Source organism: Lissotriton helveticus, chromosome 4_1 (assembly GCF_964261635.1).
Source record: "Lissotriton helveticus chromosome 4_1, aLisHel1.1, whole genome shotgun sequence".
In the NCBI taxonomy this organism is placed as follows: Eukaryota; Metazoa; Chordata; class Amphibia; order Caudata; family Salamandridae; genus Lissotriton; species Lissotriton helveticus.
Genome location: NC_136063.1, coordinates 588,940,660 through 588,957,607, shown reverse-complemented (window position 1 = coordinate 588,957,607; position 16,948 = coordinate 588,940,660). Strand labels below are relative to the sequence as shown.

The 16,948-nt window shown below is 46.1% G+C and overlaps 1 protein-coding gene across 2 annotated transcripts in view; it reads left to right on the top strand.

Moving 5' to 3' along the window:
* DNAJC5B (DnaJ heat shock protein family (Hsp40) member C5 beta) overlaps nucleotides 1–16,013 on the top strand; it is a 530,315-nt gene extending 514,302 nt beyond the window's left edge. For both annotated transcript variants that reach the window (XM_078687231.1, XM_078687232.1), the window contains one exon: nucleotides 15,795–16,013. In XM_078687231.1, the coding sequence (XP_078543357.1) occupies nucleotides 15,795–15,889 (95 nt within the window). In that variant the 3' untranslated portion in view covers nucleotides 15,890–16,013. The remainder of the gene's footprint in view (nucleotides 1–15,794) is intronic.
* Nucleotides 16,014–16,948: the final 935 nt, after the last annotated feature.

Genomic DNA, 16,948 nt, shown 5'->3' with positions numbered 1-16,948 from the left:
TTTACGTCATGTCAAACGTAGAAAAACATTCAATTAGGAAAATTTACAAAAACATAAATCACAACAATACATTAACAGTTACAAAACCAAAAAATGACAGTGCATGAGTGGTAAACAGTGACCAGTCCTAATTTGAAAACAAGTGGTGTCAGATATATTCACAACATTTAGTATACAGCCTGCCACCATGAGCTAGCCTAAAATAAAAATGGAGCAATAGGCCGATTGCCTTGTTTGCGCCCAGAGTAACTTTATTGTGTATACAATCGGTATTGCGACTAGCTGGTAAAGGCCGACACGTTTCTGAACCTTTAATTTCTTGAGGGTTCTCTTCAGGACCGGGACAGGGTCAGACTCATTTAATTGTTTGGGGGAGCACTGTGAGGGTAAAGTCACCGCCCATGGGTATGTTCAAACAAGATTAATCGTGATGTTAAATGTCCGACAAGCTTGAAGTTATTATCAGGTAACCTGGATTTCTAATTTTCCATCAGCGCTGAACTCATGGGGCAGCTGGCAATGAGTCAGTCCTTGAATGATAGACGGCAAAGGAAGTTGGAAATGCCAAGAGCTACTCAAACACAGAATTGGAAACCTGATACATCCTCCATCGGACAGTAATTACTAGAGACATCAATCAAGGACTGACTCATGCACATTGATACGGGTCGCACCAGACAATTCTGGTCACACACACATGCACATGGTTAGCTGTGCTGCACAAGGTATTATGAGGCACTGGATCCCGCAAACAGTGAATCGGTTCACCATCAAGACGTTTATGCATGTTGAAGGCCCCATGATGCAGGGGCCACACTCCTTAGAATTGGTCAGTACTTTTGGAGATCTGCACAAGGCACAATCTTTAGTCCAACACTCACATCACACTACCAGTTGGGATGCAGCAGGTGATGGGGGCACTTAAGAGATTACTGCTCTCCTTTTGTCACATGTAGATGGTGTGGGTCCCACGTGGTAGGTCTCTGATGTCCCTGAGACCTTTATGAGAGAACAGAAGGCAAGCCAATTAGCCCTTGGAGAGCACACTTCAGGGTGCCACACAGCAGCAGGTAGTCTGCCCAGGCCAGTCACTATTCAGTAAGGGTGCACGGTCCCTTCCAATAGCAGTGATCCTTCTTGTGTACAATAGATCCCTCTGGCAGTGTACACCACGCAGTTCCAGGATGTCCGGTCCCCACAATTGAATCTCTATCCTACAGAAGTATGGCACCAGTAGTTATATTGTTGTGTGCCTTTGAAGTTAGGGGCATTTCAGAGAGTCCCCATTTGAACCACAGATGTCTCCACTAAATTTCAGTCCTGTCTGTCATAGGGCCGTGGAATGCAGAGCTTAATCTTTAGTGGGGCCATGATATGGCTTCCCAGAGGCCAAGTGTCAAAACTTCTCCCTCCAATCTATCCAGCCAGGCTCTCAAATGGCAGAGTTCTGTTGTTCCAGATGCATGCCCAATGTTTATAGCTGTCGCTGGGGAATGTGTAGCCTCCAGTGTGGAGTGGAGTCAAAATAAAACGTGCACATAGAGTTTTAGCGCAGAGGAATCCCCATGAGCAAGAAGTGGTATTTTCAAGCTAGTAATGACAAAAGCACCTTTATCACAGAAGAGGGTAGGCCACTGTGAATCCAATGATAGGAAGCATTAGGAGGCTACTCCACTGCAAGCCACTATTGCAGCTTGAAGTATTTTCAAACATTCTACCATGTTAACCTATGGGAGGAGCAAACTTCATAGGTAGTGAAAATACACATGGTTTTCTTCACTACATGGGCAGGGAACGCACATGTGTACCTGCCCTGCCTTTCACCTACTGCTTGCTTCACCCCTTAAGACTTACCATAGGGGTGCTCTAGTGGTAGTGAAAGGTCCGCCAAGGATGGTCAGGGATTTAGAAAGGCCAGTCTGAGTAGAAGTGCAATTGTGCACGCACAGACCTGCAGTGGCAGGCTGCACACATGTTTAAAAACATCACAGGTGGATGTGCGCACACCTGCCTCCAAATGGCAGGCTGGACACTTGTTCAAGCACATCGTTGGTGCCAATGCGCAGACCATCCTGCAATGCCAGGCTGGACACGTTTTAAAACATCACATGTGCAAGTGTGCACCCCAGCTGGACAAATGTTTAAGCACATCATTGTTGTGAGTGTGCACAAGGTGCTGCAATAGCAGGCTGGTGACCTGTTTCAGAACATCGAGTAAGCACCACTTCCTAAAGTGTGTGGGAAGGGCGTGCACACTTTCACACTGCATTTACAGTGGGAAAGTGCTCCAGGCTCTATGGCCACCACAAGAGAATTAGCTCAACCCAGGAGGTGTCCTATGGGGTGAGCTAACACCAATAAGTAGGGAAACCCGCATGTGGATTATTCCCTACCCAGGAAGAGAACACATATGTGTACTTACCCGACTGCTTACCTACTAAGTGCTTCACCCTACAGGATGTACCTTAGGGGTGCTTTGGGGGTAGTAAAAGGCCCAATCAGGATGGGTGAATGAGGGAGAAAGGCCAAGTTGAGCATGATACATGTTTGACAGACTTTTCTGGTGGGTGGCACAATCAGCACTGTGTCCCACTACTAGCCAATACAGTACCTGCCCTGGGTATGTGGTGTACCTTTTTGCAGGGCACTCACAGGTACAGCACCGCAACCAGTCAAGTAGGCACCCCTTCTTAGGAAGTGTAGGAAGGGCGCGTGTGCTTTCCCACTACTGTAGAGCGGGAAATTGCCCAGCATCTTAATGCCATGAATAGAAGGTCAGCAAAACCAAGCCAAAATCAGGCAAAACATTCTAGGGAAATCCCTAAGAAGGACCATGTCCCACATTTACCATTACAATTACAATTTTCCAATTTATAAACTTTATTTCGATTTTAAAATAAATCACAAAAGTCATCACAGTACAAACACGGGGATTATGTTGACAAAAAAAACATTGCACAGTACAGCAGCATGATTGGGAAGACCTATCAAATACATAGAGTTAAAACAATAAATAATTTAGTACACTATAAAAGTCACCCAGGTATCCGGCCAGTGAGCTATACCCCTTAAAAAACGAGCACCAAACAATCATAAAAGATAAGAATAAAAACATATACAGAAGCAATGATAAGGGAAGTTTATCGATTCCTCCCTAGAGACCAGCGAATCACCCATTCCCAGCCCCAAAACTTGGCTGATGCAATAACCAGGGGGCCATCCACTGCGGTGTTTAATAATCTATAAGCCCCGCGGTGGTCTCTGGTGCCCATTAATAGACACACAGGTTTCAACCAATAAGCTCTCGGGTTTTGATACGCTGGGCAAGCAAATAAAATATGGACCACAGTTTCAACCCTGCCCGGGCAGAAAGGACAATTACTAAAGTTAGTGTGCAGGTTAGACCACTTAAAAGTAAAATCATTGGTCGGTAATGTCCCCACTCTAAACTGATGGAAAAGTTTTCTATCACGCGTTGAAGAAATTAGATCCCAATACATTTCAAAAGTTGGTTCGGATTTGGTTTGTAGAAAGGTACTAGACAAAGTTGGACTGATAGAGGAGGCAAACTGCCTAGAATAGACCAAATGCCAGTAAGCTGCTTTGAGCTCAGGTTTGCTTGGCAATGGACTACCGACGGAGGAAGTCCATAGCCTACTCAAACCTAACTCACAAAGAACATTTTTGATACACCTGAACCACTCAATTTTGTTGTTCACATCGTTGTCTCGAATTTCTAACACTGCCGATGCATAGATGGCTAATTCGGGAGTCACCCAGAGTCTCCGATAGGATAGTAATCTATACCGGGCGATGTCCCGAATGGAGTGGCACCCCAGATCCAAATACAAGGAAATCAAAGGAGTTGATTGCGGCAGCCCCGTTAATGAGCGTAAAAATGTATTTTGTGCCACTGCCAATGCGTCCAAATTCGCATACGCCCATAGCTCCGATCCATACAAAATTGAAGCACTAATTTTAGCATTGTCAATGTGCAATACAGGCGCTACGGGTTTGGTAAAAGATCGACTATGCTCCCTAAGCAGCACCCCCGATAATTGGGCATGTCTGGCCAAAAGACCGTCAATTTGAGGCCTCCAGCACATCCCTTTGTCCAGAGTTATTCCCAAATATGGGAAAATCTTGGTTTGCTCTAATGCTCCTTCCTGCATCCTAACTTCGCCGATAGGTTTGCTGGAATTCTGGAGAATCATAAACTTTGTTTTATCAACATTAACCGCCAAGTCATGATCTACACAGAACTCCTCAAATCTATAAAGGGTACGTTGAAGCCCCTGATGCTTTTTGGATAGAATAAGGGTGTCGTTGGCGAACATTAGGAGTGGGATCTTTTTTCCACCTAAGCTAGGGGCATCAGTAGGACAGTTTTCAAAATATTTCAAAACCCCATTAATGTAAATGGAGAATAGGGTGGGTGCGAGGACGCACCCCTGTCTTACCCCCTTTTTAACCAAGAATCTTTCAGTGGTATGACCTGCCTTGTCCCATCTAATCTGAGCAAAGTTATCTGTGTACAATTCGACCACAAAGGCCAAAATTCCCTGTGGCATGCCCAGCCTCAAAAGATTATGCCATAATTTAGGACGCGGAACTAGGTCGAATGCAGACCTAAGGTCCACAAAAGCTGCATATAACGACCCTTTCCCTAAAGTGACGGTGTGCCAATAAATAAGGATAAACCTTAGCACCTGATCCACTGTGCTAATACAGCGTCTAAACCCTGCTTGTAAGTCTGATAGGATGTGAAAGTCCTCCATCCATATCTGCATTCTACCTAAAATTACTCTTGCCACAACCTTCTGAATGCAATCAATCAGGCTTATAGGCCTATAGTTTCCTGGTAGGGAAGGATCCCCTTTTTGTAAATAGGAAGGATTACTGCCCCCACCCAGGAAGAGGGAATCGCTGCTCCTTTATCAATGGGGTTCATGAAAAGTTGAATATATGTTGCCCATAGGGCAAAATCTTGTACAAAAAGGTCTGCCGGGATACAGTCAATACCTGGGGCCCTCCCTTTTGGAACTTGTAGAAGAGCTACTTCTACTTCCTTATTAGTAATGTTGAGGAGAGTAGAATACTCAGACACAGGCACATCAAAGGAGTCCTGGACCCCTGGATCAATTGCAATTTGGCCTCTATAATGGCTAATCTACTGGTCTGGTTCCACGTAGTTGGAGGGAACTTTACAAACATTCCCACTCCCCCATTTGACCAGATGCCAAAAGCGCGTCATATCCCTCCCCGAGCAAGCCTCGAGAAGTTCGGCCCAATGCGCCTCATCCCAGTCACGTTTTGCTTTGGATTTAACTACCTTATAAATCAGCATTTTGTCTTTTATAGAGGCCTGATCCTTACTCCTAATTGCGCCTGCCAGGGACTTGTAAGCAGAGCGACAAATAGAATTGTACCAGGGTGCCGCCTTTGTTGAGGCAGGAGCTGATCCTTTTTTATATTTAGCAATAAAAAAACATTTCATTTGGTTAAAAAGATGCTCATTGATCAGAGAAATCCTATCCTTAGCTAGCCCAAATTCAACATCTTCCTGGAGAATAGAAATAGTATTTGCTACCAAACTATTCATGACTAGCAATTTCTCGGGATCAAGTGCGACCTTACACCATATAAGGCGTCTGGTGTCATTAGTTAAATGGCCTTCTACCGAGTCTAGACAAATTGACATACTTTCTCTACTATTAGGGCCAATAGCCCGCATGGTAACTAAGAGTGGGTTGTGATCACTCTCGGGCCGGGCTACCACCATCATATCCACCAAATCTGGCCACATTTCCTTATTTATAATCAAGTAGTCTATGCGACCGGAATGGTGACCATTATTGAATGTTGGGATCCCTTCTTTGTCAGACTTTCCATGGCCATTTGCTGCTCTTAGCCCGTGTTCCAGGCAGAAGGCTTTTAATTGGAGAGCTGCTCTGGTCCATTTTTTTATTGGTTGTAATTCGAATGGTGGAATTGACCACTGGTCATTCTCCTCAAAGCTAAAATTCAAGTCCTCACAATCTAGCGGTTCAAAAGTGCAATTAAAATCCCCTGCAATTATAATATTACTATTGTTTCTGTGATGTGTTAAAAAAGAGTCTAACATATCAATAGTAGCGGTTGACTTACCACCTTGCTGGCCCCTCGAATAAACATTAATCAGTAGAATATCCGGGGAGTTAGCATGCAATAGCTTGACAATAAGCATATCCCGACTGTCAATAACAATCTCCTTAAGACGATAAGAATGCAACTGTTTGACTCAAATCAATAAACCCCCCTTCGGTCTACCCCCCTCACCCTGTATCGCTAATTTAGAGAAGTTAATAAAACCCTCATAAAATACCTGGTCTACTGCCCAAGTTTCTTGTACAAATATAATATCTTGGTCATCAATGAATGAAATCCATTCAGTGGTGGCAAATTTACTTGCGAGCCCCGCGATATTCCATGAGACTATTTTAAGAACTGCACAGGACTCCATTGGCACATTGATGGGACAGGGTTCCTTTGGTACATTAGTGGTTTGACCTACAACAGAGTTAGGCATTAAGGTAAGTAGGTTGGGGTTACCAATCGTAGCTGTAATAGCCTCGTCAATCACAAGAGCCCCTGATATTACCAAAGAGACAAAACCACTTACGGTTGACTCTGGGTAGCCCCCTTTGCTTGTATGGAACATTTGACTACCACTATCTTCCTGGTCCCGACTTTGGTGGACGTTGTTTGACACAGACACTGGGCCCAGTCAGTCAATGTCCTCCAAGTTTGTAAACGATTCAAATCTATTGAAAGTAGGGACAGAAAACTCATACATCCCATGGGGCTGAGTTATAAGATTACGGTAACCCATAGGCACGTTTGGTGGCCGTGTTTCCTGGTAAAAAAAAAACAACGGGACGATATTTATGGCTTCTTCATTCAGAAGTCTTGAGCCGGCCCTATCAAGGATAGATTTAACCAAAAAAGGAGAACCAAAATTCACCACCACACAATCGCCTCTATTTATTTTCCTCGGGTTACCTATCCAATTAATTCTTCGTGCCATTTTAAAACTGTCAAATAGTGATCCACCCAATCCATTTTGGAATTAATCAAGTGGAGAGCCTTGTTCCTCAAGGAAGCCCAGTTTTCTACAGCTCCAGAATTTAATGAGGTACATTAGCAAGTACAATGGTGAAAGGTGTTGACTCAGGAGGTAAATTAAAATGGTCATCCGGGTGTTGCCTAATCATACCTCCCTGTGAAAGCCTGGAGTTAATACTACTCCCAGGAGCTATTCTCCTGCGAGGTGCGGATGTGCCAGGTACTGATGAATTGCCCATTGGACGGGGCGAGAGTTCTGCAGCAGTACTGCCAACCATCACCTCGTTACTACCATTTGCACTAGTAGGAACAGGGTGAACGGAAGCCAGCACTTCATTGGAAACAATAGGGCGACTCATAGTTCTGTGAGTTGTCAGCCATAAACGCTCCTCAATATTAGTTAGTCTTTGGGCAATTGCTGTCAGTTGAGTGGCCAACGGCTTAAACATGGCTTGTAATTTCTCCTCAAACTTAACCAGAAGCCTATCCTCCATATCACAAGGCGTCTGGGTGGGATGGGGAGGGTAGATAGGTACAGAGATTGGAGACTTAGTTGAAACAGCCTCCTGAGCGGCAACTTTTTTGCTACGGCCAGGCCCTTTGGTTTTAGCCAGTTTACTAGCCTGATGCGCAGAAGAGGGAAGCCCACCTGCTTTCCTTTTCTTGGATGGAGCTGCAGGACGGCCTTCTACCTTCTTAGCCTGTGTTTGGCGCTGCTAGTGTGTGAGCATCATGTCAGGGGATGGGTTAATGGTGATATCAGCTCTATCAGGGGTGGGGGGGTCAGCTGGCAGTAAGTGAGAAAGCCCAGACGTTGATTGTTGCGATAAATCAATAGAAACACCCCCCCCCCGTCCCCACCTCCTGAAAGCAAACAATGGGAGCTCCTGCTGATAGCCTACGAGCGTCGAGGGACAATCTTCTTTGAGTGAGCTCAATTTCCTTAATAAGGACGGATTCTGCTCGTAGAAGAAAAGCATCAAGCAAGTGTTCCAGCGACCCACTTCTGGCTCGTCTTACTCGTCTTACTCATTATTAGCTTTCTAACCCAGGACCTAGTTACACACTTTTGACCAATAAAAACAATCACAGACTACGTCTTTAACAATCCAAAAACAGTCACTAACCAAGTCTGTATTGTCGCCAGATGGAGGTGTAAAGAGGGGTGGCCCAGCCCTGCCTTCTCCTGGCTTTGACGGGCCCGCCCTTAGCCCGGGCTTTGCCCAGGCAGCGCCCGGGCACACCCGCGCGCGTCCCGCGCTGCGTGGGTCTTTCTGGGGATTTAAGCGCCTCCTGGCGCTGAACAGTGACGTGGTCTTCCTGCGCCACTGGGGACTGATGGGATGTGTAGTCCCTTCCCTTCTGGTGCGATTGGAGTGATGGAGGCAGGAGCGGCAACGGCCGCAAACGTAGCAGCAGACCCCCACCGGAGGAATCCGGCACCAATGACAACAGCAGGTAAATTACGGGCCCAAACAAACAAACTCCAGAGCGTCCCGCGCTGCGTAGATCCTCCTGGGGATTGAAGCGCCTCCTGGCGCTGAACAGTGACGCGGTCTTCCTGCGCCACTGGGGACTGATGGGATGTGTAGTCTCTTCCCTTCTGGCGCGATTGGAGTGATGGAGGCAGGAGCGGCAATGGCCGCAAACGTAGCAGCAGACCCCCACCGGAGGAATCAGGCACCAAGGGCAACAGCAGGTAAATTACGGGCTCAAACAAACAAACTCCAGAGCGTCCCCATTCCACATCTCCATGTCCTACTTTTCAATACCATGCACCCTGCCTTATGGGCTATAAGGCCCACTTAGAAGTAGCTTATTAATATTTAAAAGGTAGGTTTAGACCTGCCGGATGACGTTATTTTGACAGGTTGAATTGCAGTTTTTGAATAGCTACAGTCATGCTACAATGGTAGGCGTGAAGCCATGTTTACACTGCCATGTAGTGGATGGCACAATATGTGCTACAGTCTACTAGTGGCATTTAACTTACAGGCCCTGGGTGCACCTTGAACCATATACTAGGAACTTAGAGGTAAGTTAAATATGCCAATTGGCGTTTTGCGGATTCAACCACGTTAAAAGGGGTAGCACAGGCACTTTACTACTGGCTAGCAGGGGTAATGTGAACAGAGATTCAGAGGCAGCAAAAACTGGGGTCAGCAAAAAGATTAAACATCCAGTATGACCATAAAGGAGCATTTCCTACACTTACTTACAGAAGCTTTATTCCATCCCTCGTCATCCATTGTTCTATTATTGTGTCATTCACATTTTTTCCATCCTCTTTACTATACAGCATGGGGCAATGTGGCAGTTTATTCCTGCCATTTGCTAACTTCACTGTGAACATTGGCATTCTCCCTTTTCACAAGGAATGCATCCACACACAAATTAGTCCCCCTTGATGCAAGGGGCTACCATGATATTGTCAGCTTTTTAAGACAAAACTATTGTATTTACCCATATTGATAAGGGGCCAGCAGCTTTCTCAATAATAATGTTTTGCAAGAACCATAATAAAAGAAAACAGGCACCTACAAATTCAAAAGGCTGGCAGTCAACATTGACATCTCATAACATACAGGGAAAGGGGGGTCGTAGGGACGAAGTTTATTTAAAGACCTCTCCTGGTTCAAGTCCCCTGCTACAACATATAATACACACAGGAGAACACAGGGGGTCTAAACACCACCTTGTATGGCTAGCTATCCGTAACTCCAAAAGGGTATGTGAGTTAGTGCCCTAGTCACCCTAGATAGCCTAAAAAACGGGATACAGTATAGTGATGAGTCTGCGTGCGTGGGATCACGTACATACAGTACCAGTTGACAAGATCCAAGTCACTCATATGTGGAATACCATCAAATGAACTTTGTGATCAGTCATATCATATGGTTCACCAGTATCACGTGGTAGGTCCCTTGATCATCGAGACCATTTACCCACAACTTAATGTCAGAGTAGGATCAAGTCCACAGGCACTTATGGACAACCATATGACAGCCAATCATTGATGGCTATGAAAGTGATAAACATGCAGTGCAACAAAAATGTGGTGAATTAAAATAGAGTGATGTTTCCTAGAAAAAAAATGTATTCAAGTAAGGGCACACCCCCTAATTAAAACCAGAACAGTGCAAATGACAGTGGTAACAAATATCTGTCGTAAAGGAAGGCCAACATGTTTCTGCCTAGCGGGCTGCAAGTCCCACTGCTTTAGAAGTGATGTACAAATTATAACAAAAATGTGTGTAACACAAATATTAAAGGTTGGAACAAATACAACCTGTGGCATGCTAATCCTCCCTATCAGTGGATGCAAAAGAACATCTACAAAGAGATGCAGAAATTAGGTAAATATGCAAAAGTTGAATATACTGTGTGCAAATTTAACCACACACTAAGCCCATCACAAATTTATGATTATTAAATATTCTCACCCAGCTTGACAGGGGACTGGACCTCGCCTCATCTGGACTGTGCTCAGGTATTCAAAGCCCCGCTCTATGGATCAAAGAAAAATAACCAGAAAAAAACACACACAGGGAAAATTATAGAGCTAATAGCGAGAACGCTTCCAAATTTTCAAAAGTCCTTAATGGTTACTAAGCTAATCTCTGACCATTCGTAGACCCATTGGTAAAAAAGCAGCTCCATCTCAAAACCACACAAACTCAACATGTATATGAATATATTCGTATAATGATCTTGGTATGCATAAATCTGCAATGTATACATCACACAGTCTCTCATGTGTGGGCTCAATCGTATGTATTTGTATAATGATCTTAGTATGCATAGGTCCAACATGTGTATTCCAAACGATCTCGTGTATGTGGGCTCAATCGCCACTTTCAAGCATACACATGTGTTATTAGCGAGACCCCTATTCTTGTATACTCTTGTTACAATTTCCAAAGAAATGTGATGTAAAATACATCCCTCTGCTTCTATATATGTATGCGCTAAATTTTCTAACAGTTTTGAGAAACCTATTCTCACATCAAACGGCACATCACTCGCATAGATTTAGTGTTAAGCTGCATTGGGTGCCAGTTATTGTTAGAAATGGGATCCCCGGCTGCCCAGGGCTTGCGCCAAAGTCAGTCAGAGACCACCACTCCTAAGTCAGGGCAAGGGAGTTACACGCCAAGATAACCCCTGCACACCCTCTAGGTAACGTGGCGCGAGCAGCAAGGCTAAACTTGGAGGCGATGTGAGTTAAGTATTTGCGCACGCACCCCAGCAACAACCCCCAAGGCCCCCCACAAAGGAAACTCCACACAAGGTTATATAAAAATAGCCTTTGTATTACACCAAAACACATTAGATGAAAAACACACACTTTACAATGTGCCAGAGGCACGGGCAGAATTTACAGGGGATATGTACAAGACAGGGCCACCTGGACCACTGTCAGGAATCAGCACTTTTAGAAGTAACACTTTTAGGAATAGCACTTAGTAAAATTAGCACTTAGAACATAGAATATAGCACAAAATATAAAAATAGAGCACACAACCAGTAACTACTGGTAACCAGGACCTCACTAGCACCACCTGCACTAGGAGAAAAACCACCTAAGTATCACCATACCTGTAGGGGTATAAGCACATAACACTAGATGCATCAACAATACATTCAGCGGTGTAAGGAAGGAAAACACATGATGCCTAAAAACATTCAGAGGTGTAGCAATCACAATTGCGCAGTAATCACATTGGCACATAAATCATAAATGCGCCAGAATCACATTAGCCACAACCTGTGGCAGTCCCTAGGCCAACTGGCCTCTCTAGGGCTAGGACGCCCTGTGTCCTAGTGTCAGGGGCCTAAACGTAGCAGTTGCCCACAAAGTGCTGGGCAACTGGTGCAGACAATGGGGAGGGCCAACGCTGGACCCTCGCAGGCTCTGGCCACAAGAAATGCCCCCTAGACCCTCTCTGGGCTCCCAAAACAAATACAATGCCCCCTGAGCCCTCGTGGGCTCTGCACACAAAATGGCCCCCACCATTGGAGTCCCCCTCCTGGAGACTCGAGATCGCAAAACGGCCCTCTGGGGCCTCGGGGCTTCAACAATATTGTCCCCTGAGCCTGTCAGGCTCGAGCACCAATGCGGCCGTTGTCGGAGTCCCTCCTCGGGGGACTCAAATGCAAAGGGAGGCCCCACGGGCCTCAAGCACACAGGCCCTCGCACTGAAGGAGAGGGGCGGGCACCTGCAATGTGCCCCGACGCCCCCCTCTCCTTTATGCTGCACCGGCCCCACTTACCGGATCTCTTGCCTTGCGGCGGCTCTCCTCGGCGAGGGCCGCGTCCTCCTGGTCACCCGGTCCCGCTCCTGGGGACCGGGTACTGCTAAAGGCGGCGGACTCTTCTTTGCAGCGGGGCTCTCCCTATCTCACGGGAGCCTCGCAAGCCCCGCAGCCCTGCTCTTCGTGCCCCGGGTTCAAAGGTGGGACTTCCGTCGGGCCGCACAGGGATTGGCTGTCCGCCCAACCACTTCCGGGTCGTCGCGGGAAGCGCGGCGGCCCGTCTGAAGCAGGCAGGCGGGAGATGAAGTTACCGAGGGGTGGGCTGCCTCGCGTAAAAGCACAAAATTAGCGGCAAGGTCCCTGGCAGGGTGGGCACCTGCCAGGGGGCAAATTAATTACAAATAAGCGAGGTGGGCACTTGCGAGGGCAGGCAAAGCGCTCCCAAGCGCTATAGGTAAAGAAAAGCGCTCTCAGCGCTAGGCAGGCATGGAAAAGCGCTCACAGCGCTAAAAGGCACAAATAAAGCGCTCCCAGCGCTGGGGACAAGGGAGAGCGCTACCCAGGGCTACAGAGAACCAAAAAGTCCAGCAATGAAGGCTTTCAGGTAGGCAGGGGGGGGCAAGGCTCGGCCCAGAGCCAGCTCACTGGGTCTCCAGGCAGGGAGACAGTCCAAGTTGCGGTCCTCTGGCCCAGCAACAGCAGCAGCCCCCTCAGGCAGGATCCTGGAAGAGAACCGTTTGTGTGGGGACACAGCCCCATTTTTATACTATGAAAACCTTTGTCTGTAGGTGCAGGGTGGGAAAGAAACCAGTTGCAGCTGGTTTTGGAGCACCCTTGATGGCCCAACCACCCCTTTCATTCACTGGGGAGGCTAGGGTCGTTAGACGCACCACAGGGGGCGGAGCCAGCATTGTGTGGGGGAAACCCAGCCCCATCCAGGACACAGGTGCACTCCTCCCCAGCCATCAGCATGCTAATCTCCACTCTCACCACCGGGCAGACCCATCATGACTCATGGAGCCTGGCATCCCAGCCAACTCCAGCCAATCACACGCTAGCACCTTCACAGCACACACATAGCCATGTCTAGAAGTGGTACTTCCCCACTAGACACATACAAGCCGCACATACCATCGCGCAGCATTCACTCTCACGAGTTCACACATACCAAACTCGAGCCTGCACTCCCCACACATCAGGAACTAACATGGACACACACATTCCCCATGCATTCCTATGGGAGAACAGGCCAGCCATACTACACGCACGCACTTTTACTCTGGGACACAGGGAAAAGTGCGCAGAGACCCAAAAATCACTACCACCAAACCACCAGTACCAGCAAAAAGTTTAGGGGTGAACCTGCCAGAAGGGCCAAGTCCAACAGTTATGCATACTAATAAAGATCTCCTCAATACAAAGAAACTATTCATCAGGAAGAAAAACTCTTCATCATCAGATAATACAGAGATAACTGTTTTAAGTTCTTCCTACACTATGGCAGAAATAATTCACCCTTACTTCTTTCAGTATGACCCTCCGTCTTACCTGTCCGTCGGTGCCTCAAAGCTCAAGCCTGAGTCTTTGTGGGAGGCACCGAGGCGGCAGGCGAAAGCGTTTTTAACGGTCCCACAAGCAGGGACTACTTTATGTCCCCCCGTGCCACTCCAAACCCGCTGGTGGTGTTAACATTAGATCGATATTTGAGCAAGAATCAGAACAAAGGCCTCTCATGTACCCCAATTTCTGCACTCCGTACCTTGTCATCCTGTGTAGATACGCGAACGGGATATTGTAGTTCTTAGTCCTGACAGGGTCCCCGGTCCCGGTCGCTAGAACTACAGGATGACGTCAGAGCGTCCTCGATTGTAGTTCGTATATGAATTGGCAGTCCCTCCGTCATTTTTACACTCCCCCAAGGCAATACATCGTTTTAATGCATAGGTCTGCACTATGTATAGATTTTAATCATATCTACTGTTATCAAGTGACACCGTAGCGCGCTCACTCTTGGGCTAATTTCATTTTATCGCTGTCACAGCAATCAGGTAGATTAGGTAAATTATGGTACGAGCCAGGAACAATGTCTCATATTATTGTGGCTCCCCAGGGTTCAGTACCACAATTAAACGATGAGTTTACATGCATGTTTGTTGAGATAGCATGAGTGCATCGTAAAATAGGCATCCAGGTTCTCCTGTGTGTATTATAGTCAACATTGACAACCAAACCAGGGGCAGCTCTAGGCTCTTGGCGGCTCTGGGCAGGGAGCGTAGGTAGGGGGCCCCCAGAGGAACGCAGGCGCGGAGGCCAGTGAAGAGGGGGGGTCAAGGTGTTTGGAAGTGGAACAGAGCCGGAGGCCGCCAAATCCCTGCCAGGGGCCGCCACGCAAATATGCATCCATCCTCAGAGGATTATTATATTAAGGATATATATTGGCTTGGCGGCCCGTGTAGGTGCACAGCTTGCACATGCCTAAGGCCGCCCCTGACCAAACCTATTGGCTTTGCCACTGCCTGTTTCAACGTATGCGTTTTTGAATTCGAAATAGTCCACTTACTAAAAATGCTTTGCATTTCATGAAAAACATTTAGGCAATCAAAGCACTGCACAATCACAAAATTCATGTTCCATGAACCATAGAGATCACGCAATGGATTACAGAGCCACAGTCATATGAGGGAATTGGAGCGGTCAGAAACAGTGTCCAATAGTTGGAGTCCTATAGCCTACGACCACAGGATGGTCACTTATAGAATAGTGGGCTCTGGTTATGTGACTTTCCAGTCAGCTTTCTCAAAGGAAGTGGACAATGATCACATCCACATTGTAAAGGCATCTGTTCTTAGAGTTGGTGTCACAGGAGAGTCAGGTTCCCTCCCGGAGCACCACCCACCTAGTATGTGTATGGTGTGCAAATCAGAGAAGTTTGCATTTCATGGACATTGGACTATTTTTTTAATAAGGCATGAGGGCAATACTAATGGATGGATTTAGAACCAAAATGATTGTCTAATGACTACTAATTTAGGGGTACAAAATATTAGGTTGAAATCCATTTATCTTGCAGAAGTCTCTATTTCTATATGGATTTAATGTATTTCCACTTCTAACTGGAATCTAAACGCATCTGTGCATATGCCTCATACTATGACGCTGTCAGTGCATATGTCAGAACAATTTTATTTCTTTTTTCTGTAGAAGTAAATGAATCTATCAAAAAAATGGCTATAAAAAGTACATAATGCTCTAAAAAGCATGTGTAGACACTGAAGGGCCCTGTCTGACTGTCCATGGCAAATATTTCTTCAGCGTATTGAAATATCTGAACTTTCTCAAGACAGACATGACCATTTTATTCCTGGTGACTTCTCAATAATTTATACTTATACCTAAAACTCAGCGTCCTGTTATGTCTGTTTTGATTATTTTAGATGAAGAGACACCAATTGTACTTCAGCCGTCAAATGCAAGTGAGAAAACGCAGTTGATCGGAGACGGCCATCGCGGCTACAACACCGACCGCTAGGATCCTGCAAGCGATGAGCATCAGATCGCGACCATCGGGCACAGACTGACTTTCTGCTTTTACACAAGCTTCAGACTTTGTCTCCTGTTCTTCTTTCCAATCAATAAAGATTAAATTACCTGTAGCACATGATTCTAAATGCTTTCCTTGTTTTTTCCAGAGTTACCTTTAATTTAAGACTTTTCTGAAAATCTACCACATTTTCATTTTAGATCTATTGTCTCTATTTTCTCATGGAACAGTTCCTCTTTCTTCTCATGGTAAAGTCCCCTACTGTAGAGCTTTTTCACTAGGCGCTGGAAGTGAGGATGCAGAGGTGGGGGTGGGGAGAGGGGAACGGAAGCACTCACAGAAATAACCCGGCTAAAGTTCAGAGAATGAGACATAAAGATAACTTTACATTTCATTTTTGACACATTTCCTGTGTGTTCTAAGATATCAAATGGCAGGCTACAGTTTCTCGCAAATTGCTACTTATTCTTTTTACTTGGAGATTGGCGTTGATTTTTCATTCTCTGACTAAAAAGTTAGAGAATTTGTAAAATGAACTGCTTGACAACCTTGCAGGGGTACCTGTTCAAAATATATCAGCAGTTAAGAAAGCACAAATGAAGCATATTTTTATTGTAATCCTGAAGTGTGATGGAAGCAAATATTTCTAATAGGATCAAAACAAATGAAGACGCTTAGCGACTCATTACGATGTTGATCAGAAACCATTCTGACCAACTCCTTGTAAGAATGGTTTCCGACCAACCCAGATTCGGGGGGTATGACCGACCAATTACGATGGTTCTGAACACCAGTCGGGCGAACTACATGGACTTCAATGGGAACCTGTGTTCCAACTGACAACGCTGGCTCCCATTGAAAAAAGGGGTGGTTCATAAAACCTTGCACCCTGTGGCTGGAGCCCCATGGTGCTTGCCAGAATGTGCATGGTTGGAAAGAGGTGTCCCATGGGTACCCCAACAGGTCCCAAACGGAGGCCTCCGGGTGAAGGGTGTCCTGCTACGGGCCCCCAAAGTCAGTTTCTGACAGCTGATCCATGTCGGACAG